The sequence below is a fragment of the Hylaeus anthracinus genome, unplaced genomic scaffold (assembly GCF_026225885.1).
Source record: "Hylaeus anthracinus isolate JK02 unplaced genomic scaffold, UHH_iyHylAnth1.0_haploid 11994, whole genome shotgun sequence".
NCBI classification, from domain to species: Eukaryota; Metazoa; Arthropoda; class Insecta; order Hymenoptera; family Colletidae; genus Hylaeus; species Hylaeus anthracinus.
In genome coordinates this window covers 7,610,907-7,635,983 of record NW_026534341.1, presented here as the reverse complement: position 1 = coordinate 7,635,983, position 25,077 = coordinate 7,610,907, and the positions used below count along the sequence as shown (strand labels likewise).

The following is a 25,077-nucleotide window of genomic DNA, read 5'->3' as shown; positions in this document are numbered from 1 at the left end:
GTTTGTCTCTTTTATAAGCGCTTGTTTGTAGTAAGTGCGGTGACAAATGTCCTGAATATCTTCCGTGTCGTCCAAGTACAAATTTGTAGTACAGCTTCGCTATTGCGTTGCATCCTCTAAGATCCTCCCCATTTTCGGAAATATCTATCAAAGAGAAATTTTGGAAAGTACTGTCGAAGATCGATGGAAAGGGAGAGGTTAAGGGTGGCGAAGAAGTCGAAGGATTTAGGCGTAACTCGGGAGAAGGGGCTGTTGACAACGAACGGCAGTTGTGAACTTTTTCGGGGAACGTGGGCACGGGTAGTAGGGTAACGTACAATTCTATTTGTTGGATGATTGTACCGCTGCGAAATCAAGTCTGACGAAGATCGATCGGACAGCGTTTCGGGCGTCAACACACAGGATCGCTGGTTCCCCTGTTCAACCCCACTAAGGTCGGGTCTGCCGTCACTCTTCTGCAGATGCTGCCAATCCTGACTAAAGTTTCTATTAAGAAATTCCATTTAATGAAAACGCTCCCGTGCTCCTATTGGCGCGCCACTCGTGAAGGAAACGGACACAATGACACCTTGATTTGGAGCTTGGCATCGACGAGACGCGAATTTAGGGGAAACTTTTATACTAGGCGTTTCGATCGAAAGTGATTAGATGTATCAGCTCACAGGTTTAATTTACTGTTAGTATCAAGTGTCTTTTTTTCAATGATGAAATCACTGACATTTTATTGCTTTTGTGATTGGTACTCGTTTATGTGAACGTGCATGTAAGGAACGATGTGGAAATAGTAGAAGCAGACTTTGAGAATTACTTTGGAGCGAGAGTCCTTAGCATGCTTACAAACCCACTTCGTATGATACCAACCATCGTCTTTTCTGGTACCAACAACCAATTTCTGAGGCGACCAACTCGGTTACTACCTGTTGGAGAGAGTCCTCTTTACCTATTAGAGTTAAACTAGTAACCTCTTTACCTTTTGATAACTAGAGTCATTGGGACGTTTATCAACAGAAGAGATGTTACCTACAGTTGGCAATCTACAATTGACAGAGTTATTATAATAAGTGCTGAAAATGTAGGGTATCTTCTGTACCATTCGAGTTTCTTTTTCAATCGATAACGCAGGCTGTGACACTGGAATGGTAAGGGGGTTTTAATCCAGGCTACTCGAGAGATTGAATCGTTCTGTGTATGTATCTCGTTTCTGATGAAAAGATCATATTTCGTACTATGTTCCTATACATCGTCGTTCTGTTGCCTGCTGCAGGTATAGTAGACATCCTTCTACCCACAGTAGGTCGGATGATATTCATCCGTCATTGACCTGGCGTTGGTAAAGTAACAAGCGCAGTTTTGAAAGCAGAAATTTGAAGACACGTAGAGTGGATGTTGCTGGTGAAAATTGAGTTCGTAGATGGTGCTAAAGAAGATTACTCTCGCGCTGTGGAATGGAACCGAAACAGCTGTTGTCCCGAGCTTGGGGGTGGTATCCACTGTCAGATGCTCCGCCTATAAATCAACCGAGCTCATGGGGGAGACAGGCCGACGCCATGTTAACATATATAAACAAACCTTCCGTGCCCTAACTGATAAACGGCGAAAGCTACGCGCAACAAGCGATTGCACGCGAATAAAGTAGCGTAGGTGTATTTATCGCGGTGTATAAAGATATAATTTCGTTGTTACGCATCTTTTTCTAAAACCCAGAGAGTTAGCAAAAACCAAAGAATGAATATACCAAATATGGATTACATCCGCGTTCCAAGAAAAATTTAATTGCCACCGAGGATAATTAATAAATGTCAATCAGTTCGGTGAATTCGGAGGTGTCGGTGGAAAGGTACGAGCTAAAATGATTTTATGCCTGTCTTATGAACAATCTAATGTTACCCGACCGCTGGACAAAGATCATAGGATGGCTAATGGTCGAAGATCCGTTCGTCTCGAAGAGCCCGAGACTAATCAGCGCGAGCATTAATCTTCCCCGTGGATCCTCGACCCAATTTTCGTAAGGTCAAGTCGCAATGGAGACGTTGATTGGATTCTACGTCAGTCCAGAAGTAAACACGTTTTCTACCCTATCGTTGTGTGGCTTACTTTTTCTAACTTTTTAAGATTAATGAATTTTTTAGAGAAAACTTCTCAAAGGTGTTATCATATTCTCGATAATTGGGGCTTTCCGGTGTAACTCGTGTCTTTTGGTTAAGATACTCGAGATATAACTTGTACATTTTTAAGGTACCTGTGCTTAGCCGTGGTTCGTTGTCAACCTGCCTCGAGCATTTCAAGTTCCTTTTTATATTAATCATTGAACTGTCTGCGGACAAAGTTCGAAGGTACTAATGCATCCGAGGTTAAAGTTCATCGTAGTGGATATCATGGTTAAGTTGTTCGCGACACTGAAATGAACGGACCACCGGCCATTCTTAATGCGGTTCGTTGGAAAAATATTGCTGTGTAATTGTAAACCGCAGCCTCCCGGTGGCGTGGACCGTTTATCATCGTCCCTATAGGTCGTTGAGCGAGGTTCGGGGGTTCACCGTGCTAAGAGTTAAAACCTCAGCATGACTGGTGGCCTCGGTAGCCGATAGACGTGTCATTTACGCGTCTACGAATCAATAGCCGCTTCACTTTACACCCACCTTACATCATTAGTCATTTTATAGGGCCCGTTATATAGTGTGCCCTCTTTACATGCACGAGGAACGCGAACCCTCGTGTATCTTCGGTTACTAGAACCTTGTTTAGAACGCCTCTTTTTGTTTAGTTGACCACCATTGTTTGCTAAACTCTATGTTACTCTACTCATTTCTTCGTGAAAAATATGCTTTTGTTTCGGTTTCTGGTGATAATTTTTCCACTCCAATTTCAATCCTATATTAACCCGCAGTTCTATGTAGTATTAAATTAAATGCACTTACCTTGTATCCATCCAATTATAAAGGCTCCTTACGCTATTCATCTTACCTCCGAATAAACGTCTAACTAAAGTTTCGCATTTCCGCTCGGAAACTTCGCGCGACGTTTCTCTGGAAATCGAAGAAATCGTTGGGTTACGCAACAAAAATTTGAATAGGACTCCCAGGGACTTAACTAAGGATCGGAGGGTTACCCGTTCGATTTGACACGTTCCATAAATCTTGATGGGGTAGGACGAGAGCACTCGACCGGTCGCTCGGGGATCGTCAGATGGTGGTTGATTCGAAAATCGGGTGGTAAGCGTGCAAAACCGTTCGACGTTTCTTCGTTGAGCAGGAGACCTGGCAGGGAATAGGTCCACGGTTCACGCAGGACTCTGGCGCGTGTGTACACACACACACACACACAGGATCGTTATAATGATTAGTTGCCCCGTGTCACGGCAGAATTCGAATATTAGCCTGGCAGCATCTCCTACACTAGACACTCCCCGCTACACTTTATTAATTGTTCTGCATTCGAGCCTGGTAAAAGGTTGCCAGACTGCGATTCATTTTTCAACCACTTTTCTTGCGTTATTCTAGATTTACCTCGATATCTTCTACCGTTTTATATTATTCTTATGTATATTGCATTAACGCTTCGCTACATTTAGGATTACGCGTGCCATGGTCAGGTATAAAGTCATTAAGGACAAAGGGTTAACTGGATGAATTGGCGTGTAATTGTCCAGATAATGGGGATTTACAAACTCCGGACGATATTCGAATGGGGTACCATTGTAATTTATGAAAAGAAAATCAAAGTAGTTAAGCAGGTATCGGGATTAGACTTGAAAGTCCTCATCGAAGCTTTACATTAAGTACGCGTAGTACCGCTTCGGCGAGTTTCAACCGCAGTCAACTTTCAAAGCAATCTCATTCGCGATTCCTTTTTTAAATCGAAGGGAAAGAACGAAAGGAGCGCGACGAACGCGACTCCTAATCCCCCGTGTCCGCGTGGTAGAGTTCGGGTAGCGCGTGGCGTGTAAGATTCTATTTGCGGTGACCGAAGAAATTAACAAACCCGAGCCAGTCGCAAGCAAGGTGTCCCCGCGGTGAAAACTTAACACCGTATACATGTACGCGTCGCGGACGCGTGTAGAGAGCTGCTGCCGCTTCCTTCATCTATCATGCGAACCATGACAAACCGGGGCTCAAAAGCAGCCGCCAGCGTGGCAGTCGACTTCTTGCCTTCTACGCTTAGTCTCAGGTGAGCCTCTACCTGTCCGTCTACGTGGGATCCTCTTCTTCTCTCCTTCTCCCGCTACCTCCACATTTATTAACATTTAAGCGTTAACGACATTTCTCTGCCGTTCACGGGACATCGAAGAAACCGGAACCGTCCTCGCTAAGCCTCTTCCCTTGCTCTCGAACTCACCATTTCTTTGCCGTTGCCTGAAATTGCAAATCGCTTCGAGGAAGTTCGCGGCTACGCATTTTTCCTTGATCGAAAATAGCAACGTTAACGTACCGCTCCGTATCCGAATTTTGAATCGCAATAGCAGCAGATAGTTGTGCATCTTTTCACTTCGACGTTCAAACGTCTCGTTCCCATCGAAACACCGAAGACGCAGCGCGAGCTATAGAATTCGCCACGATCTTTTTGCTTTGGCCAAGTTTTTTGCGCCGGCCGCGTTATGTCTTTTACAGTTTAACTTTCTACATTACACGAAATCCCCTGCGTTTCATCACAGCGCTGGTGCACCGCGAGATTTCACCTCTGAAATGAGTTTCTCGTTATTTACCTTTTTGCACGGACCGCGATTACGCGACACTAAACACCGAACGAGCGCGTTTTCTCCCAACCGACATTTGCTTTTCGTCGATTCCCACATGGCTCGCTTTTTCACCGGTTTCCGTGTATCAGGTGTTCAAAAGTCGCTTCATACCTGATACGAGAGAAATATCGGCGGCAAGACAGGCGTGCATTAAGGCGCTACATCACGCTGTAGATGAAAGGTAGTTGTATTTAGAAATTAATTGCACCGGAGGTACTGTATATTGCTCAGGAGTTGGCGAGGCACCTACGAACTGAAGGGGGCAGAGGCAGGGAAATTTCACCGTTCGGTCAAAGTTGTTCAAATAATAAATACATTGATATTTTTTAAAATTTAACTTGGAAAATCAGGCTTCTAAGGGTTAATTTTTTTTACATACATATATCTATTGCTCTCTCAGCGCGGTAGCTTTGTAGATGTAACGGACTTGGCCAATAACGAAAATGCGTGTAAGTAAAAGTTTCGCTGTTACGCGACAGCCAATCTAACTGTCCTCGCCAACTCCCGAGCAACGAACTATACGAGCTCACTCGACGTAGGATCGCAAAGGGTTAACCAACGGTAGAAGTGGCGGGAAAAAGAGATCTCGGTAAAGAAGAAATGCTTTCGATATTTTATGGGGAAGTCATATTTTTATCTTGTCGCAAGGCCACCGCCGCAATCGCATCGAGGGAGGACCACGAGAAGTCAAGGGTTAGTAGCCCCGAGTCGTGCAATGTTTGGCCTCCCCCGTCCGACCGTCGCGACCATAAATCTTACGATCGTCAAGGGACGACTCATTCACGCCACTTTGCTTTCCGACCGATATCCGACTAGCAGGAAACTCCTGAATTCCCGCGACTTTCAGCTTGATCAAAGTGTCTTCGATCCGTCTTTCCTTTTTCCATCCGGGCAGATCAGTGGACGAAAGATTTCTTCCTCGACGTTATTGACTTCGTCCAAGAAGTTATTCCGGAACACTAATAGCGTCGCTAGAAGTAGTCTGTCGGTTCGATGGAACTTTGGCTATGGATTTACTTGAATTCGGGCAGAACTAAAGGATTAATGCAATACTTGTCCACTTTGCATAATATTCTCATATCGAAGAGGGTGATAAACGTTAAACGATGCGAATTGAAGAATTGGTGATTCGAAAAATTGGAAAATCGGAGAAGAATCGAAAAGTCGTGGAATCAGAGAATCGAAAGACACGGGAAGCCCGAAGGCAGCAAAAAGGGCGATCTTAGGATTCGTCGAAAGTGCTATTCCCCGGTTTTCCAGTTTTTTCGCCGGTCCTGGCCGGAAGGCCCAGCGTTTCCAGAGCAGAAAAAGTTAATAGCGTGGAGAAATTAGCCGGCGGGGTGGTGGAGGAGGATCGTTGATCGGGGGTTGCGTTTCGTTGGGGTGTTCTGCACAGATGCAGCGATAGCAACAGTTCGGTGTCGGCTCGTTCAGACAGGAGGCCGCATATGAGCTCGGAGCCACGGCATCGTATGGGCTTGACTCACACGCATCACGCGCAGTCATCCATCATTGTCAGTCACTTCACTGACACAGCCGTTCGTCCGGTCTACGGACGCGCGTACGGGACTCTCTCGATTCGTGACTCTCCGTCCCTCCTCCGTGTGTTCTGATTTCCCGCGAAACCGATGCTAGAACCTAGAACTTTACAGCGTTACCGATACCATCGCTCCGACACACTACTCTGCGAGCAAATGTCTCCGAGCACCTCGCGAATTTAACGTTAAACCTGGATTCTTCTGTTCTAGTCATCCTCGGGACCTGTAAATAATTCAACGAAATTCTGCGTAACTGCAACGGCAAAGGACACGGCGCGTGAAAGGACATGATTTCCGATGACGGCGCGCAATTCGTGCGCGCAAATCAATTTTAATAGGGTGATAAATGTGGCGCATCGCGCTGGTAAAATATGGATCCAGCACGGCGCGCGAGGGCCGCGCTAAAAATAATATTTCAGTTCGATTGCTCTGATATTTCGAGTCATCCATCATCGTCGCTTCTTTCGTCGACACGAGGCTCGCAGGAAACGACGATCCAAATACATACATTTCAGCAGCCTCCTCTTTCCGAGTATGGTCACGATTTTCCGTACAGAATTCAGGAATTTAACCCCCACGTTCCGTAGGAATATTTTCATCGAAAATACGTGGCTACAACGGTGCTTGTATCACTGACCATCTGTCTTACCGATCGATACGGGGAAACGAAGGTGCCAGTGATAAAGAAAGGACAAGACAATCTACTTTTAAGTTTGGTACGACCTGTATTTTTGCGTCGGTGAACGAATGTACACGTGTGCGATGATCACGTTCCTTTCTCGTTCGAGAATCGGCTCCTCGAGGAAATTATACATTCAGAATCGAATAAACAACGTGTGTGTCCGTGTGTATGGATGTGTGTTCGTGTTTGTAGATGTGTGTGTGTACGGTTACCGTAAGCGCGCTATGTACAAAGAAGTCCTCGTGTAAACAACCACGGCTCCTAATGATTTATACAAACCAGACGACGGCGTATTAAATATTATTCCCGCTGTTCAGGTGAAAATCAAAGATACACGTCCGCTAGCTACGCTTATCTCGTATTTTAACTATTCGGTTCATCACGACGATCTTTATTTGGTTCGCTTAAAGTAGAGCCTACAGTCGGGCCAGAATGAATTGGTTGCTCAAGGCCAACCCCGCCACTCGGTCTCTCTCATCGCAGGCACACCCTCTCCGTTTCTCGAATTGATACCTTACCAATCACAAAAGCGGGGCTCGTGTACGCGGCGCGATACATAGTGGGGGAGGTAGCTCCAAGCGATTAATCGATTCTATCCAAATTGTAGTAGAAATTACGATCGGAAACGCGTAGTCTGTGAGAAAAGTGATCGGATTCCCTACAAAGCGTCGCACAAAACGATCCGACGCGTTCGTTTCGTTAACCCTAAAAGAAATAAAAATGTGTCCCGTGTACAGTAAAAAATAAACATCGTTAAAATTAACGATTCCCGAACGTACATAACTAAAACGCGAATCGATCGGTTCTTCGATGTTCGCACGATCGTCTAGATGCTTTCGTCTCGAAAAACGTGTAAAACAACGTCGAGCGAATCGCGGTAAATCGGTGAGCGAAATAAACGTCGGAAAAGTTTCATAATTTTTTTCATGAAACGTTCTCGCTGCGAATGGTGTCCTTACGAGTGCAGTTCGTCTCGCCCCTAATTCGAATCAGGACAAAGGGTTTCTTAGAGTAGGCAGTTACACGATTATTTCCTGCCTTTGATTAAAAACTAACGCATTGCACCTAGGCTCGTCTCACTCGGACTCGGTGTTCTCTAACAGTGACGATGTCGTGTTTCGTGGAAATTTCGTTAAAGTAATCGTCTTCTCCTAATAGGTATATATATACACGCGTTTACTCACTATCGATTATTGCTCGTGAATCTACAGCCACCCTTATCGACGTACCGCAAATTCTTTCCTTCGATCTTGGCTATCCCTTTCGCGTCGTTCTCGATACACAAGTCTCGCAACAACATGGCAATGGGGCGCGAGCACGAAATGGCGCCAACTCGTATCGCTTTGCTTCGATCGAACTGTACACACACCACAAAGCTAACTCCATTAACGCAGAAATCGTTCACGTTAGAAAGATTGCACTTGCACCTCGTTTCTCGAATCGCACAGTTCACGTTGATCGGTCTGCTATCACTTCCTGGCTGGCTTCACGTGTTCGCGACACTGAAGATCAATTTAATCGTTGATAGGGTTTAGGTAATCATTGTTTACGGACGGAGGTGATCACACCGAGACGAAGATCGTCGTTTAGCCTTAGCTAGGGCGTTTCACTTCGTCTTGTTCATCGGGTTGACGCAAAAGTAACGGGTGTTTACTGAAATATTGCACTGACGCTGTAACCTGTATATACTTCCTCGAATTTTCAAAATTAGGATCGTGGGAACTTCCGTCACTTCACATCAACCCAACGATATGCACGTATGTAGCTTTAAAGCAGACTTCGTACTAAAGTTCACTCGACTTGGGGTGTCGCGTTCGGATTGCTTTGTCGATGACGCGCAGCTTTCAACCTCTCGAACGAGGTAACACTGCCTTCGAATTTAGCTGAAGATTCGGATAGCCATCCTGCACCCCGAACAAGGCAATCCGAGAGCGAACCGCAAGCTTCCGATGGGTCTCAGGCTACGTGTTCACTCAAAGATCGAACAAACCCAGAAGAATCGCAGGATTAGCCACCGGAGATGTCACCGTTCACTCGAGAAAACTGTAACACCACCACTGAAACCAATTGTCGTCGTTCACCTCGTTCACAGACAAAGCGATCTAGAAGGAAATATTCTTCTAGCGTCAACTACCGACCCGAATCCGCGCATTCGTTATCGTAACGCAGACATCGACTGGACTCTCAGTCGACAGCCTCGATCTCGACCAAACTCGAATCAACGGGATCTGCAGAACACTCGCGCACGATCCGCTCCAATCGACTATGTACACATCACAATGCACGCTCGGTCAGCGGGCCGAGGGATCAGTACAGCGTGTTCAGCAGACACTGCTCGTCGTTCCAATCCAACTGACAGGGATTCTCCGTCTCGTGAACTCAACTGAGTTGATAGTACTCCGGCGCGAAGTCGTTGGCTAGGTTCGTGAGGAAGTTGAAATCCGAGGAGCTGTTGCTGTTGTCGGCGGACGGTGGCGGGGCCGCGCCGTGGACAGGATCACCGTAAAAGTTGCCATAATTTCCGTAAGTGTCACCGTTGCCTTCGGCTTGACCTGCGCTACCGGGTGGAGTGATCACTGCTGCGGTGGCAGCCGCGATAGCGGTCGCAGTTGTCGTCATGCCGGGCGCAGGGAACGGATCTGGCGAGGAGACGTAGCTGTTTGGAATGTTGGACGCTTCTCCGCCTTGATGGACGTGCAGTTGATTGGTCTGCTCGTAATAGGCGCTTGGATGACACTTGTTCCCCGCTCTGTAGTCGCCCGTGCTGGGATGCATAGGCGGTTGATGAGCCACGTATCCCTCCGCTGTGTGCTGCTGTTGGTGTTGATGTTGCTGAATGTCGTTGTAGTAATGCTGACCAGTCTGCACGGATACGGCTGCGTGACCATGGGAGGCTAGATTCTCGCTGGTACCGTGGTAGTTTCCGGTGGCGGGGTATCCATAGTTTCCAGGAGCCATGTAACCTTCCGCGGATTGATCGTGTTGAGTGGAGTAACCCTGACTGGAACCGTAGGTGTTGCCTTGCATACCTCTGTGATAAGAGCCATGATAAGGTGGTCCAGCTTGAGGATAACCATTATACTCTCCGCTAGTATTAGGGTATTGGTTTTGCTGTTGATGGAACTGCATACTAGAGTTGTACATCGCCCTGGAGGTGCTACTCGTCGATCCACGAACGTGGTGCCCGACTCTGGGGCCCAACACTTGATTCTGTCTCGCGTAGAGCGGATGAACTTCGCCCGGGTACGAGATCCTGGGCTGCTGATAGGTGTCCCGAGTGCAGTAAGTGCTTTGTGCCTGGGTTTGCTGCGTGGCCGTCGGGACGGTCTGTCTGCTAGGCACTCCATTTCTGTAGTCGACGGATGATGCCGATTGGTAGACGCTCTGCTGCTGAAAGTGTGTTTGCGGGTTGCTGGCGATGTTCCTAGCACCGTGGGGAGACATCGTACCAGCGTTCGTGGATCCGTGCATCATTGGCGCAGCCACCGAGCTGGTCGAGGACGGGGAGCTTCTCGGTCTCTGCATGTAGGCTGCATGCGTGGCTTGGATTCCTAGGGGACTGCCTTGTTGCAGTTGAACGGAAACTGGAGTACCAGGCGTCGAGGATGGCGTCAAGCTTCTCGTTGAATTCTGACCAGGTAGAACGGGTGTGCTGACGGTGGAGTCGGGCATCGCCAACAGTACGCCGTTGCTGTTCACCGAGCAAAGCTCCTTCGTGTTCGCCGACGGTGACTTTTTGCTGACGGAGATTTGCTGTTTCACAGGATTGGGACTCTTGTGGCCGCTTTCTACCTTCACTCGAACGTCGCTGGGCTGTTTCTTGCTGGCCACGCTGGGCGACGTCACCTCGCTTCCGTCTTGAGACCTCGAGTCGTCGTCCGCTATCATCTTCTCGAAGGAGCTGGACACGCTGTTCGTGCTACCGACGCTGCTGGCTCCGTTGCTGTTCGCGTTGAAGCCAGGGTTGCTGTTGTTATTGTTCGTGGCGCTGGGCGTGTTATTGTTGTTGCTACCGCGACACCCGGACGATCCGAGCTCCGTCACGTCGCCGGACAACGTGCTACCCACGTCGCTCACGCCAGAGATATCACAGTTGTGGCAGCTCTTTTTCTCGTCGCTGTCGATGGCGAGCATTTTCTCCGTCTTGGACTTCTCCATTCCGTCCGACGTCGACCCGTCCTTCTCGTCGCCGTCCTCCTTGCTCAGCGTTTGCCGCTTGTGCTTCATCCGTCGGTTTTGGAACCACACTTTCACCTGGAATCAGATCGTTTTCGCTCGTGGTAGTTGCGAATAGGCGTGGAAGGGGCTATCGCGCGCTTTCTCGTTGTTCTCACCTGCCTTTCCGTGAGGTCCAGGGACGCGGCGATCTCTATTCTTCGCGGTCGGCATAGGTACTTGTTGAAGTGGAACTCCTTCTCCAGCTCGAGGAGCTGCGTGTTCGTGTACGCAGTCCGTAGCCTCCTCGGCAGACCATTTTCTGGAAAATGGGAAAGTTATTCTTCGTTTCTCACGAATGATATACAGGGTGCCCCGTAACTGGTGGTACGAGCGAACAAGGGGTGATTCTACGTGAAACATTAAATCGAAAATGTAGAATAAAATTTTTTCATATGACGCTTTATTTTCGAAAAGAATAAGCTTGAAAATTTGTCGAGCACGCGTGCACTTGGACCAACTTCAGCTCAACGGATTTCAGTGTAAAATAGATGTAATCGTGTCATCATGTTGACAATGTATTGTAAACATTACAAGAAACACGGAAGTACTCTCCTATTCGGAACAGTAAGATAGCAAAATCCGTCGAATTGATGCTAAGTACACGCGTACTCGCCAAATTTTCAAATTTATCTTTTTGGAATATAAAGCGTCATGTGAGGTCAGAATTTTGGGGAAGTTTTGTGTCGAGTGCAGCAATTTTATGTACAGGATATTACACAGTCTATACGGGTGCACTCTTATAAATCATAGCATCGTTTTATAACAAAAGTTTCAAGTCCAAGGCAAGGCGTTAACGGTAATGCCTTGATTGAAATATATTTGATCGAATGGTGTGACTCGTTCAATGAATACATAAAGCTGGTGGAAGATCGAATAGCTAGTATCATTAGTTATCGCAAGACGTTTGACGGAATGAGATGAGGATCGTAGCATATGAGAAATTTCTCATGCGTTGCAACCTGCCATAGTTTTAGCGAGCCAGTTCCTATTGCGGCAGAGCCAATTTATCCGCGAACCTCTAGTAACCGCATGTTAATGTATACAATTTTAGTAACACGTTCGTTGCATCTTCCTTGTTTCTTTCTGTTTCGTTAAATTCCTTGCCAAGCGAAACGCTTTATCAAACTTCACATCTGAAATTTCGAGTACCCCGAGAAAATGCCTGCAAGCACAATGAACGTTGCTGGTAGGCTGAAGCTGAACACTGATATGAAATCTTAATGAAACTCTGCCATTCGGAATGGAAGAGACGCGGTCTACTAATAATCGTTACAGTTATGGTTTACCGACTAAATAGTTTACTAATTAATGTAGATTAAAAATTATAACTAGGGGTACGTTCGAGGTGCCATAATCCTGGATCTGTTGTGCAGGAAACATAAATATTATCCTGGCAATCTGTTTGAAAAATCGTGGTATGAATATATTAATGAAAAGCTGAAATAATAGCTAAATAATAATAACCGTATCCGTTGATACAAAAAGTTGTATCTCGCATGGGAAGTTAACCCTTTGCACTCGGATGTTCCATATGAGGGGGCATCGTAAATCTAACAAATTTTGTTAGTAAAGGATCAAGTCTAATAATGAGTGCAAAGGGTGAATTATAAAAAAAAGCTGCGAATGCGTCGAGCAGATAAATTCGGACGAAGCGTAGACTTTTCATCGCGGCATCGTCGTCTCCAGTTTTTGCACGATTACGCCACTCGAACGATCGCTTATAATTAATGATCATTTAGGCGATTCGAGGGGTCCCGGGGAAGCCCGTGTTCCGAACAATACAGGAACGAGAGCTCGCCGCGTCGATGGGGCCTGTTTCAGCGTTGTTCCGTCGAGTTGCTAGGCTCCTTAGAAACTTTTGGCCAAGTTCCCAGCCGGTGGTATTCCGTGTCGATGCGAAACACCTCGTAATTATTATCTAGTAAGAAACTTGTCGCGAGATAACGAGGGAAGCGTCGACGGGAAAGAGGAAGGGACTCCCGAGGATGGAGCGAATGTTCAAAGTAAGAACCCGGCGATATCTCTCGTCACGGCGGCCGACCGGTAATCTTCGTCGGTGTGATGTAAACAATCATTAATAGTCGCCCGTAGTAATTACAGAAATTTTACGCGGTGCTCGACGGAGCAATATTTCAATCAATGTCGATGATCGTGTGCGCGCACGCAATATCCTCGACTCTTCAAACACAAGCGGCTCGGTTAATGTAGAATTCAACCGAGGAAATATTACCGATAAAGTAACGGCGCAATTAACCTCACGGGTTATCCGGGATCGATTTTTCCCGTCGGCTAGATCCGCGTTGCTCGACGATATTCTGCTTCTCGTTGACGCAATGACAAAACGTTTTGTAGAGAAATTGAATTACGCCTGCGGTTTGCGACCGGCTCGCCTTGGACGTAATGTTCCCGTGATTGCGATTGTTCGCTCTCGTGAATAATTGAGCCGCTTGTTCCAGGAACGTTGTCTATTTCATTGTTGGCACTGGAATGTAGGTGATATCCTAATTGGATGTTCGCAAAATAAGAGAAAGGTTAAACAGGAATGAGTGACCTTTAGGAATTTTTTCTTCGAGGTAACGTTACATAGCGATACCGACAACTATGATTTTTTAAATAAACCAGGTCGATTACTCGTCCCTTCATCCAAGTCGCTAGATATACGACAGGAAATGAAGAATCGAGAACGATTTGCTTCTCTGTGGAAAAAAACTTCTATCACAGAAACCGATCGGTCTTCTTCCGACGAAAACCTTTTCGACAACCGAGTATCCTTTCGAAAAGGAACAATTCTATCGCACAACGTTGAATTTTCCGGACAATTCACCGATTCAAACGCTATGACCGATCGCCCGCCACCTGGACGTTTCGTATACACCGTATTCTTCGAGTAGCAGGGAGCATTGCTGCACTGTTTTTTTTTTTTTTTATCTTGAGCGGCCGTATCATTCGGAAAAAAGTGTTGTACGGGGTGACGCGGCGGAGGGTGAAGGGAGAGGGTGTCTTCGTTGTGGAGGGCTGAGATGCTAAACTACCCCATGGCGTGCGAGTGGATTCAGGGGTGGTCGAACGGCTGGGATGAGTCGTCGGGGGTTAAATAGGAGGGACAGAGATGGCGATATCGACGAAAGACGGAAAAAGAGACGGTGAAGGCCAGCCGTATGAAAAAAGAAGGACAAGCTGAAGACGATGGAGGGTGAAAGGAGGGATGACAGAGGGTGCAGCGGGGATAAGTCTGCACGTGGAGTTTTCATAGAGTAAAAGTGGACGGGGTGGAAGTATCGCGTGAGCGACACGGCTCTTATCGATATTTCTATCTCGGGATTTGCCGCGGGAAACCGTCGATACTTTTCCGAACAATGCCCGATCCGTGCGCTTTTACTCGCGTAAAACATTTTCCAGGTGATTTTAGTCGATGATTGGTACCCTCTTCGATTTGTTCGAAAACAATAATTACTTTCATCCTTTTTTCTTTCACTCTTTGTTTACAGACTTAGGAAACCCTCGACGCTTAGGTGATTATACCGTGTAAAAGTCAAGGTCGCAATCCTCGGCTCTGTATTTACGTTTTATGTTCGAGATGTAACCCTGTTCATCGGCCTCTGCGATGAACGGAACGCTGCAGCCGGCCATAAATCATCGGCCCCGGTGAAATTAGCGGCACTGGTTTTCAGACGAATTTGACGCTTTTTACCGAAAGACTATTCAGAGAATTCAAACTTAGGTCAACGTTTCCCTTCGTATCATTATCATAATCGAAATCGTTCTAGTCCGAGTAACCTCTGTCAATTTTCCATTTTAGAAAAAAGGAAGGAAGGATATTTATTTATTGATCGTAATAATATTATTGTGACGCTTTCGAAAACATAATTATTGTAACCGAATGGCCGCTGGAGGGGTGCGACCGATAGCGGAAGAAGGATCGCGCGGAATAGAGAGAGGGTGGCGTGTTCGAAACTCGGCAAATCCCGCGCGCGGGCTTTTAGAGGATAAGGGTGGTTTTCGAGGGGTAGGGACGACGGGATGGAAGTATCGCGTGATTGACGTGGGCCTCATCAGCATTTCGGTCTCGCGATTGGCTGGACGGACCTGTCAATCAACCGATATTCCACGCCTATTGGTTGTGTCTCGTAACCGGTGTAGTCTGTCGTCCCTTTTCCAAAGGGCTGGTTTTCGCAGAGGGCGAGAAAAGCCTGCTGTTGCGTACATTTATACTGCTTCTATCTCCTATCTCGTGTGAAAAACGTCGAACGAATTGCACTTGTAGGAATTATCTGGAATGTAAATATAATCAACGGGGTAATTTTTTTGTGGACGTTCCTCGAGTAGAAGACCCAATATTGCTTCCAGTGTTGGTACACGTAGAGCACGATAAAAATGAGAAAAGTTTTACACTGAAAGGATAGAACGGAGGATATAATGATGGAACGATGGACAAGAAATTCCTGATATAAACTGCCGAGACGGAAGCCATTAACCTTTTGCACTGCGTGTGTTTTTTCAGTCGCCAGAAATAAATGACGCTCTATGCTAAGTGCGCCCGCAAGATGTATACGCTCCACACAACTTTTGTGTACAGATGAACGAACTGGATGGGATCCTAAATTGGTAAACAAATAATAAGTGCGCCTGGTTATCGCTTCATTGTTTTTTCCCTCGTACCGGAACGTATTAGTCTTCGATGATGCAAGAGTCGGCGCGTACGTGCCTTTCCAATCATACGAGCAAAGAAAATAAAACACAACGCAACTACTGTAAGAAGTAATCGGGTGCGGACTTGTACAAGAAGGCCAGCGTTCATCATTTTTAAGCTTTAGTCTTCCGTTCTGCACGTGATAAAAGAAAAGTTAATAATCGTTTAAGTAAGATAGTTACTTACTTTGTAAGAAATGCAATGTTAACGTCACACTGGGACCACGCATAACGGTATCGTAAGTTTTCATACGATTCAAATAAACATATTCAAGTTATGAATGTGTCAGAGTCGCCATTGCTCAAGAAGACTTTGTGTACTATTCGCACGGCTTACCGATATAGTGACAGGAATTGCTGCTTTGTAGTTGGAGGTTCTTTCACTCGGAGCAAAAATATATCAACGGACATCGCGGCGAGCTTCTCATTCTTCCAAAGAGTGGACGAACTGTCAGGCTCGAGTCAGAATGAAGAGTGCAGAGTGACGGGTACGCGAGCTTGCCGAGGTACACGCGAGCGCCAAAATAGAATTCGTATTTCCGAATACTGTGACACGTTCTAGTAACGCCAGCCTCTCTAGTTAGCTCGAGGAAAACACCTTGCGAGAAAAATTCCTGCCCTTTCATTGCGGCTCGAATTAGACCTTCAAAAGCTAGGGTGAACCTTTGCGTCAGACAATTCGTCCTTTTGTATGGATTTTTTGCCTTTTCTGATTCGAGAAGTGCCGCGGGATGAACGTTTGGCGCGAAGAGGTTTAAAATAGAGAGACCGGGAAGAAATCACGGAAAAAGCTACTGGCCGGATAACATTGTTAAAATAACATTGGTCTTGTTAGTCGCACGCGATGGATTCGTCAGTCGTCGAGTCGGTAAAGTTTCCTTCTCGTGGCGACGCCGTCGGCCGTCGCTTCGCACGTTCTCTTCAGAATAACAGGATGTGTTTCTCTTCGGGTACGAGAAGAGAAACGTATCTCTCTTTCTATTACAATTTCGGTATCCAGAAGACGTTCTTCTGCCCTCTGTTTTCCAGACAAGTCTGTCATTGAGAACCAGTAGTCCATCGGCTGTTGTAAAAAAATGTCTTCTACTTTTACACAGTGTGGCTTTTATTAACCCTTCGCACTCCGAATTATATTTCAATTTCGTCACCAGCTGCTCTCAACGTTTTTAAGTGTTTTACTTGAAATTAACCTGAGATAAAAACTGATGTCGAATCACACTCGACATAGGAGTGCAAAGGGTTAATGGATTCGGTAGAATCTAATTAAAATTGGACGACCGTGTGCAAATCTTATACCACGTAACGATAATAGTCCTGTCGTCAGAGCGTAATCGCACCCCTATCGAAGGAGTAGGGATAGTGTACTGGAGGATTATCGTCGATTTCCACCTTCCACGTTCTCTTAATCCAATAGTCCTTTGCGTAACACTTTCACAGTGGATGAAACGTCCATCAGTATATCCCGCAGGATCAAATCCTCTTGTGTACCTAGCCTGAACAAGAGAGATCCCCTCTCGAGAGACGAAGAATTCTCTTCATCGTACAAATAAAATGTGACGTATTAATCTCCGCGATCCACTTAAGTATTTTTATTTACATCGTGCATCCCTCGAGAATCAAACGTCATCTCGCGCGTACGAGTGAAAACAAGATTTGTGAAATCGCAGACAGCTGAATCGAAGAATAAATATATCCCAATTTATATTCCAGCCACTGTAGACCATGGTCCACGCACGACCGATTCTCGCCACGTTCTTAAGGCTCGACCGAAGAGTTCCTCCTTCCCGCCTGGGTTCGTTCGGCGGGCCAGTTCCCTATAGACAGGTGGGAAGGGTCACATGATGGCCGTCTTTGTAATTTGTCTTTTGTTTCCCCCGCGTCTTAGCTCGCGGGAAGAAAACTTGCGGGGTAGAACAAAGGACGGAAAGAGCCGGTCTCTATCGACTGACGCGCACAAGAGAGCCGCTTCCTTCTCCCTTCTGGCCGCTCGTTTTCTCTCCACCTCTTCGACATCGGCCCGTTGTCGGCGTAAACGTATGAAAAATGAGTGACGAGAGTTCGAAACAAACGAGAGGACAGCCGGTTCCGTGTTTCGGCACAGGTAGAGAACGCTCTGGCCCGTCCAGGGGTAATCGATAACCTCTCGATCGTTTCTGGCTCCACTCGATGTTCCGAAACGGTCCAGTTCGGAGTGGAATCACGTGGTCACATAAAAGCAATCTTTTCGGTGGCGAAAAAATTTCTATTAGCTCCTCGTGAAATAACTTAAATTCGCCAAATTTTACTTGAATTCAAAGATACCTCGGGCTTAAAGCTTCGGCCACCTCACAATTAGCAATAAACAGGATACGAATATTAATCTGTAGCAATCAACAGCTACCAGGAGATTGAAACAGTTAAGTCCATTCATCAACGGACTCAATATCCGGCGAGACAAAAAATGTTGCTACGACTTCGATTCCACTGCACCCATAGATTACATAACAGGGCCGATAGTAAAGGGAAAAACGAGAGCGGATACAATGAAGACGTTTGCACAGATTAGCTGCTGTATTACATGTAGCTACATTACTCTCCGGGTGTCCAGGTAATTGACGTTCCAGTTAACATCACAATATCGCACAGGAACCGTAGAGAACGGTGCAACGAAGTTGCAAGACTGCATCGACGGACAGTCGTTGATGACGTTGTAGATGGTCGGCTCGGTGAAATTCAACGCAGTCGATGTAACGATCGAAGAATTATTCATTGCGCGATGACGGGCTACTGGCGATTGGGTAATTTGTGGTGGATAAATCGCCGGAAGAGGCACGGGGTACGAGGGAAAGGAAGAATCGTCGTAAACTGTGGCTCATTACTGATTTATACGTGGAATGGAAACGGAGAGGGACACGAGCAAAATTAAACGCCCTGCTAGCGAGTGTTGGGAATAGTGGCTGTCTACAAGGGGTCTTCTCGTTGCTCTGGTTTTCGGATGTTGCGGCATGCGCGAGCTATAATCAATTAACGGTGAGCGAGACAAGAACCGCGGCCGACCACCGCGGCCGCAAAATATTTCACACCTTCCTGTTCCAGTTTCAGGGGAAACCAATTGTTTCGCCAGGTCTGCGGGCTTTACGGTAGGATTGGAGTCGACGAGATACGCTCCTCGTCTCACGCTGTTCTCGAGCAGAGAAAAATATTGGTGTCGTCTGAATCTTGTGCGGCCAAATGTGGTTCCAACTGAGCTGTACGGTTACTATTTTATTGCGGGGTGGTATCCTTGTCCGGTGGTCTTGAATCGAGCAGAGTCTTCCATTTTCGCAGTCTATTCTGAATCGATTCCGGATCAAATTTAACTTGTCGGTGCCAACTATAAGATCCCACATTCCATCTTCGTTCTTGACGTTGAGCAAATTACGCGGTATTTTCAGGATCCTTGCTGGGAATTCTGAATACATAGAACACAGAAATTGAACTAATCCAATGGAGAGGTAACGCTGCTTTCACCAAGACCAGCGAATCCAGTTCTTGGTAAACGCCATCGCGTCTCGAGTAGTACGGAATGAGAATAGCTCGGAACCGGTATCGAGGGGGAAGGATCAACGTCTTTACTTTCGATCCAACCGCTTCCACGCAGCGGTTTCATTAGGGACCTCCCTCCGTTCGTTAGAGCAAGTTCAGGATACCACACGCGTGATGTCTCCGGAGCCATAATCCTCTATAAATTGTATGCAAGAACCGCGTAACGACATGGCGCACCTTGTTATTACCGACTTCCTCTGCGTCTCGCGGCTTCCCTAGCCCCCTTGCGTGTCTTCTTAGCATTTTTCGCGAGCGGTTTCTTCCGAGAATTCAAGCTCGCCGCATTAGCATAACTTCCCAGTGGCTTCGTTTCGTTCTATCCAGGCGCGCACGCGCGAGCGCAAAAAGAAAAGAAGACAGAACGAGCCGCAAAAGGAATCGCGAAAAAAGGAAACTGGCGCCAAAGCGACGAATAGCCGGGGGAAACGGGGCACCTGGGGGAAAGGCAAGGGAGGGGGTGGATCGACAAGGAGGAAAACCGCGACGAAAAATTAATGAAAGGGTAGAGGAAACAGGAAAAAAGCATAATCGGCAACAGCGGCGTACTCGCGAAGACACGGCAACCGCGGCGCTGCAGCTGCTTCGACGGCCATGTTGGCCACATGCAACATGATTATGGTGGCCGCGAACCGGAGGAGAGGCCCTTCGTGCAAGAAAATTGGATGCACCGAAGAAAGAGAGAACCGACGGCGACGACGACGACGACGACGACGACGACGTGTGTGCGGTCGCGTGTGCGCGCGCGCGCGCCACTCTGGAGTCCGAAGGCGTGCCGATGCAACCTGCAATCATCGGGGTGGAGCGACCACCTTCGACCCGTGCGTTCATCCTCAGCGCACCGCGAACCTCTCGACAGAGTACCCTCGAGCTACTTTCTCGTGTCTCCAGAGCCTTTCATTTTTTGCAATTCTTACCGCATTCGTAACTCTCGAAATGCCAAGGTCCACTTTTCTTTTTCTTCTTTAAACAGAAGCCGCACTTTTCGTGCAAACACGATTCGCGATAATATCGAAACAAATCGAGCCCGGCCGAGTACTACGACCTTCGGGCTACATTTAAATAACCTCGATTAACATACCGCGCCAGAGTTAAATTGCCGACAAATGTTCGCTGTTTCCAGCGCAGTCTAGAATTTAGAACCGGGGGTGAAAAAGTGGCGCGTATCAGTGAACGACCACACGAGAGGCATTCTTCAGGAATAGTTCTGCCATAACTCTTCCAGCGCTGACGATAAACAGAAACGACGGGCTCGGTCGCGTTCTTATAAAAATGTATGAACGCGGTACGGACCTTGCGGCTGGTGCTCGCGTTAATTACACCTAACGGATTTATCGGCGGGAATCGCGGGTTTCAGCCTGGATCGGGAAAAAATGTACGCGTCAAAAAGGACCTGCACGCCGTCGTTTTGATTCATTGCCTGCCGGGACGAAAATTACGGGTTGCACCGCGAGAGTTCATTTTTCGATTCTATCTTCGCGGTCACGATAACAAATCCGTGCCCCCGCAGCTTACGTTGCGCACGAAGATTCAGCGAGCACGCAACAATACACGAAACCGCGTAACACGACCGCGACAGCTGTTGCTGGTACGAGTTCGCGGTTCACGATTGGTTCTGGATGCCTCTGAAATTATTATACGCGCCGCGAAGCTAGATAAACGCCGCGATGCGACCGCAACTTGCTAATAATTCAACGGCAGTTTTTGCTTCCTGGTAGGGGTCGGTCGACCTGCGGCGAGGAATTGTCCAATGGTCGTGGAAGAACCTCTTAATGGAGGGATCGATACAACCCTTTAAGTAGGCTACAAATTAAGGGTGCTATCTAAGAGGTGTTACCTAGTCGTATTAAGTTTTTGATGTTGATGGAGGTACTGCAAACGTTGGATAACGGTCCCTTTTTAATTTTTCTTTCAGATATCAGTCCTCAAGGAAGTGGAGTTCAGAGTCGAGTCAAAATTTGTGAACTGTCTCGCCAACTCCTGCCCAACGGACTCCAAGCATGCTATCGTGGCGTGGACAGCCGACGTCATAGCAAAGTATGACGCGTGAGAATAAACTGCAGCAGTGGGAGAGTATTAGGGTAGGGGTCTCAGGGTTCGTTACAAAGTGCATCATGCGACTTGCGCTGTGCATAAGTCAAATATTTCGAGAATCATCGAACGCAAACTAATCGTCGCGCATTCCCCTCCAATACTTGTACGCTAACAGGCACAATTAGCGTACGGTGTACTCGCAATTAGACACCGGCGCGGTCGACTCGTACAAATCGCTGGAATTACGTGCACGCGAAGTTTCTAGGAGTATAGCCACGGCTTTCAAGCACTAGCAGCGCTTTCATCTTATTCTCCAGCGATAATAAAAATTCTGATGAATGTACGCGATCGGTCATGCGTCCACGGGGTTTTCTCGTTGCTGCAACTCGATCTCCCCAACGGAATTAGCAACTTGGCCACTCGGTGGCTGCCCGACTGTCACGAATCTCTTACGAGTTTATTTGCCTGATAATTCTGATGGATACTTGTGTTCGTGAATCGCAAATCGGTTCGTACGCTTCTTCTTTTGAGAAGAATAAGTCTGACGCATAATTTGCGGCGTTTAGCATATCTTGAACGTTCAGGAAGTATCGCTGTATCGGAAAGAATCGGGCGTGGGGTGGAAACGATACTCGAGACGAAGGGTGGCCGGTACGCAAAACGGGAGTGGTCTCCGGGGGGATGAAAAGCGCCATCTTCCCATTAGACGTGAGATTGATTTTGCGAGAGCTCCTTCCCGTAACAGGCCGATGGTGTACCCCGATGCTCGAGCGCTAATGTGATTAAAATAATCCGGCGATAATCAAAATACAAAGGGCCGACCAATTTCGGCCGAACGACTTCTCCCCCGTAATACCATTAAGACACGCCACCGTATAAAAAGAGAAACAAGGGTTCCCTTTACGAGCGGTTAATCGCGCGTTTCGTGGCGATTATTAATCGACGTTGCATCGTCGACGTTCGATTCCGTTTCGATCGCTTTACTCTTTGCTTTTGCCGCATTCCTTTATCGCGAAATCAGCGACCACTGAGCGGTCTCGAGGATACGAGACTTCTGTAAGGAAGTACACTTCTTGTTACAATGCTGCTTCAGAAACGGTACATAACGGGTAACCCAATTCAACACTCGAGAACACGGTTTTATTTCTACTCAGATTTCTTCCGTTACATCCACAATTCCGTTACATATCCTCGACAAAAACTTCTAACAACAGTTCGCGAACATGCAACGCCGAGGTCATAAGTTTACCTTCCCTACGAGATTTGTATCCGGTGGTGAATTTTTAATTCCTTTCTAATTCGCGAAAGTGTGCTCGGGAACTAGTTTCGACAAGTTTTTACGGTACAGTAAATTCGCGTTGCATTCTGAGTTCGTTCTCACGATCATCCCCGAACTTCTCCCGTGTTCTTGTCCGGTGACGTTGCTTCTTCTCCCCTCGCCGCTTCATTCGCTCCACCTGGGGGATCGAAAACTCGTAGGCGGATAAAAAGTTTATTTTAATCTATACAAATTTTAAATCCTTCGCGGTCCCCTCCCACCGGCGGTGTAAAGTGCCGCGCCGGAAAATAAGATCTACCCCCCGACCGTTTCCGCCCCTTGACTCGCTTCTTTGTTCTCGCAAATTTTCCAACGTGTTTCGGTTCGATACTCTCACGGAAGCTTTGGTCGACCTTGCAAAAATAATTCTCAGCGATTATATTGTGCGCAACGTCTCTTATCGCGTTTGTTTTTGCTATCTCGTTTGGTACTTCGTGTTCCACTGTACAATTCTCTTGGCAGTAATAGCAACGTTATCTAAATTTTCTAACAAGCTAAGTTTATCGACTGAAGACGGCTACCTTAATCGCCATCGTGGTAATGGCCACTAATTGGCGGAACGTTTCCCACCGCGACCGTGCGCGATCATCGATGGTGCGCAATCATCGCGAAGATACAGTTCCGGTTCGTTCTGTTCTCCCCCCACGATGACTGCTAGTAGTCGAGGAATTACACGCGCACGAGTTATTACCTGGGAGACTCTCACGTGTCGTCGGTGAGAAAGTGAAGACCCGTTCGCACAGAACGTCACGTTCGATCGATATCCCGGCAATTAGGGGTTTGTCAGCTGACCAGACTCATGAATTTTATAGATTTGCTACATTCCTTCGTACTTTGTCAATCTTTACTAAATCACTCCTCGTCGCGTTGTTCTTTCCAATGCGATTTTACGTAATTTATTGTATATGATTATTTTAGAAAGATAAAGAAGTTTTCGAATTTCGTTGGTGACAATTTCCGATCGGCCGAAGCACCAGGCGTTCCATGGGAAACCACAAAACAAGGTCCACGGCATGGTTCATTAATCGCGTTACGCTGAGTTATTGCGTTTGGCGTAATAAATCGACAGGAATCCTTCCGATTATTCCAGTCAGCCGCGAGCACCGAAGAAAAGCGAGTTCACAGGACTCCGCGTTGTGTTGACTCTAAATATGAATCAACCCAATGAGAAGTGACGTTCATGCGCCGCGACGATAAATTAACTAATATCACGAGTTACCTTTAATTAGGCCCCGATCCACATGCGCCGTGAGTCTGTCGGCTCTTTTTTGCACTGGCCTCTGTGTTATTGATTGCCTGGAATCTCTTCGCAGCGTTGCTCATATTTCGGACACGTATTTCTAACGGCCGATACACGCAGAATTTCATTTTCTGCCGTTCTAGGCAATTCGAGCTCGCTCGTTCGAAAACACCCTCTCGTTTCTATTTTTCGTGTCTCGGTTCTACCTTTTTTACCTCTTGACCTATAACAGCGTGCTAGACTCGGGGTTTAAAATAAAAATATTCTCTTTTTCGGCTTTTTGAGGAAAAAGTGTCTTATTTCGATCTATTCCAGAGTTTAAATATGCTAGACCACGATTAGACGAAAATAGCATCGCTGGATCGACATAAACACCTCTATCTAGTGTTCCAGCTAACGGAATCGATAGGCACTGAAGAAAAGTATCGTATTTCGTTCTGTTCTAGCGTTTGAGTATGTTAGATCACGAGTCACAAAGGGTTCCGACGAAATTAGCATCGCTGGACAGACATAAATCGACATAATATTGCAAATAATTTCAACGAAGCACAAGTTCTTTGTCGAAGCCCACTGTCCAGCTTTCAACGATGTGTTATTGAACAGCCTCCGACTTGGAGGTTCTTCTCTGGATTAAGGGGAGTCATTTAATCGTAATTAAGTACCTACACGTTCGCGTCCAAGTACATAAAGTTACACGAACGCGGGCCACTCGGAGCGGCGGTCGAGCTGGACTAAAGGGGTGGCCAGTGGTCGGTTTAAACAATTATCACAAGGGCTGCAGCTTGCACGAGTTGACAAGGGTGATAAGTTATAGCGCGTGGGGTTGCTTAGGAAATGCTGCGTGGTCGAGAGGCCCGTGCCTTCGACCGCGATGAATTACGTCTATTACGCCCATGCAACTTTTCTTCTCGATGACTTTTTCATTTAATCCAAGCGAAAAGTTGACCTCGTTTACGTTTCGTAAAAAAGTTCAATTAGCTTGAAATTACGAGTAGGCGGGTACACGGCTCATATGAAATCGCATTAAGGGAGAATTCCATTGCGAGTGCTAAGGTTTCCACG

General features: G+C 46.9%; 2 protein-coding genes and 1 long non-coding RNA gene across 3 annotated transcripts in view; 1 reads left to right on the top strand and 2 right to left on the bottom strand.

The window, feature by feature from the left end:
* The window catches only part of LOC128888929 (homeotic protein Sex combs reduced), a 252,696-nt gene that overhangs the window by 37,882 nt on the left and 189,737 nt on the right, over positions 1 to 25,077 (bottom strand). The window lies entirely within an intron of this gene.
* LOC128888949 (uncharacterized) overlaps positions 1 to 25,077 on the top strand; it is a 69,608-nt gene that overhangs the window by 30,738 nt on the left and 13,793 nt on the right. Inside the window, exon 3 of the long non-coding RNA XR_008460348.1 lies at positions 21,339 to 21,504. This is a non-coding gene — a long non-coding RNA (uncharacterized LOC128888949). The remainder of the gene's footprint in view (positions 1 to 21,338; positions 21,505 to 25,077) is intronic.
* LOC128888920 (homeotic protein proboscipedia) overlaps positions 6,123 to 25,077 on the bottom strand; it is a 34,326-nt gene continuing 15,371 nt past the window's right edge. Inside the window, exons 2-3 of the mRNA XM_054146141.1 lie at positions 11,290 to 11,432; positions 6,123 to 11,209 (exon numbers count right to left, since the gene is read on the bottom strand). Of these exons, the coding sequence (XP_054002116.1) occupies positions 9,335 to 11,209; positions 11,290 to 11,432 (2,018 nt within the window). The 3' untranslated portion in view covers positions 6,123 to 9,334. The remainder of the gene's footprint in view (positions 11,210 to 11,289; positions 11,433 to 25,077) is intronic.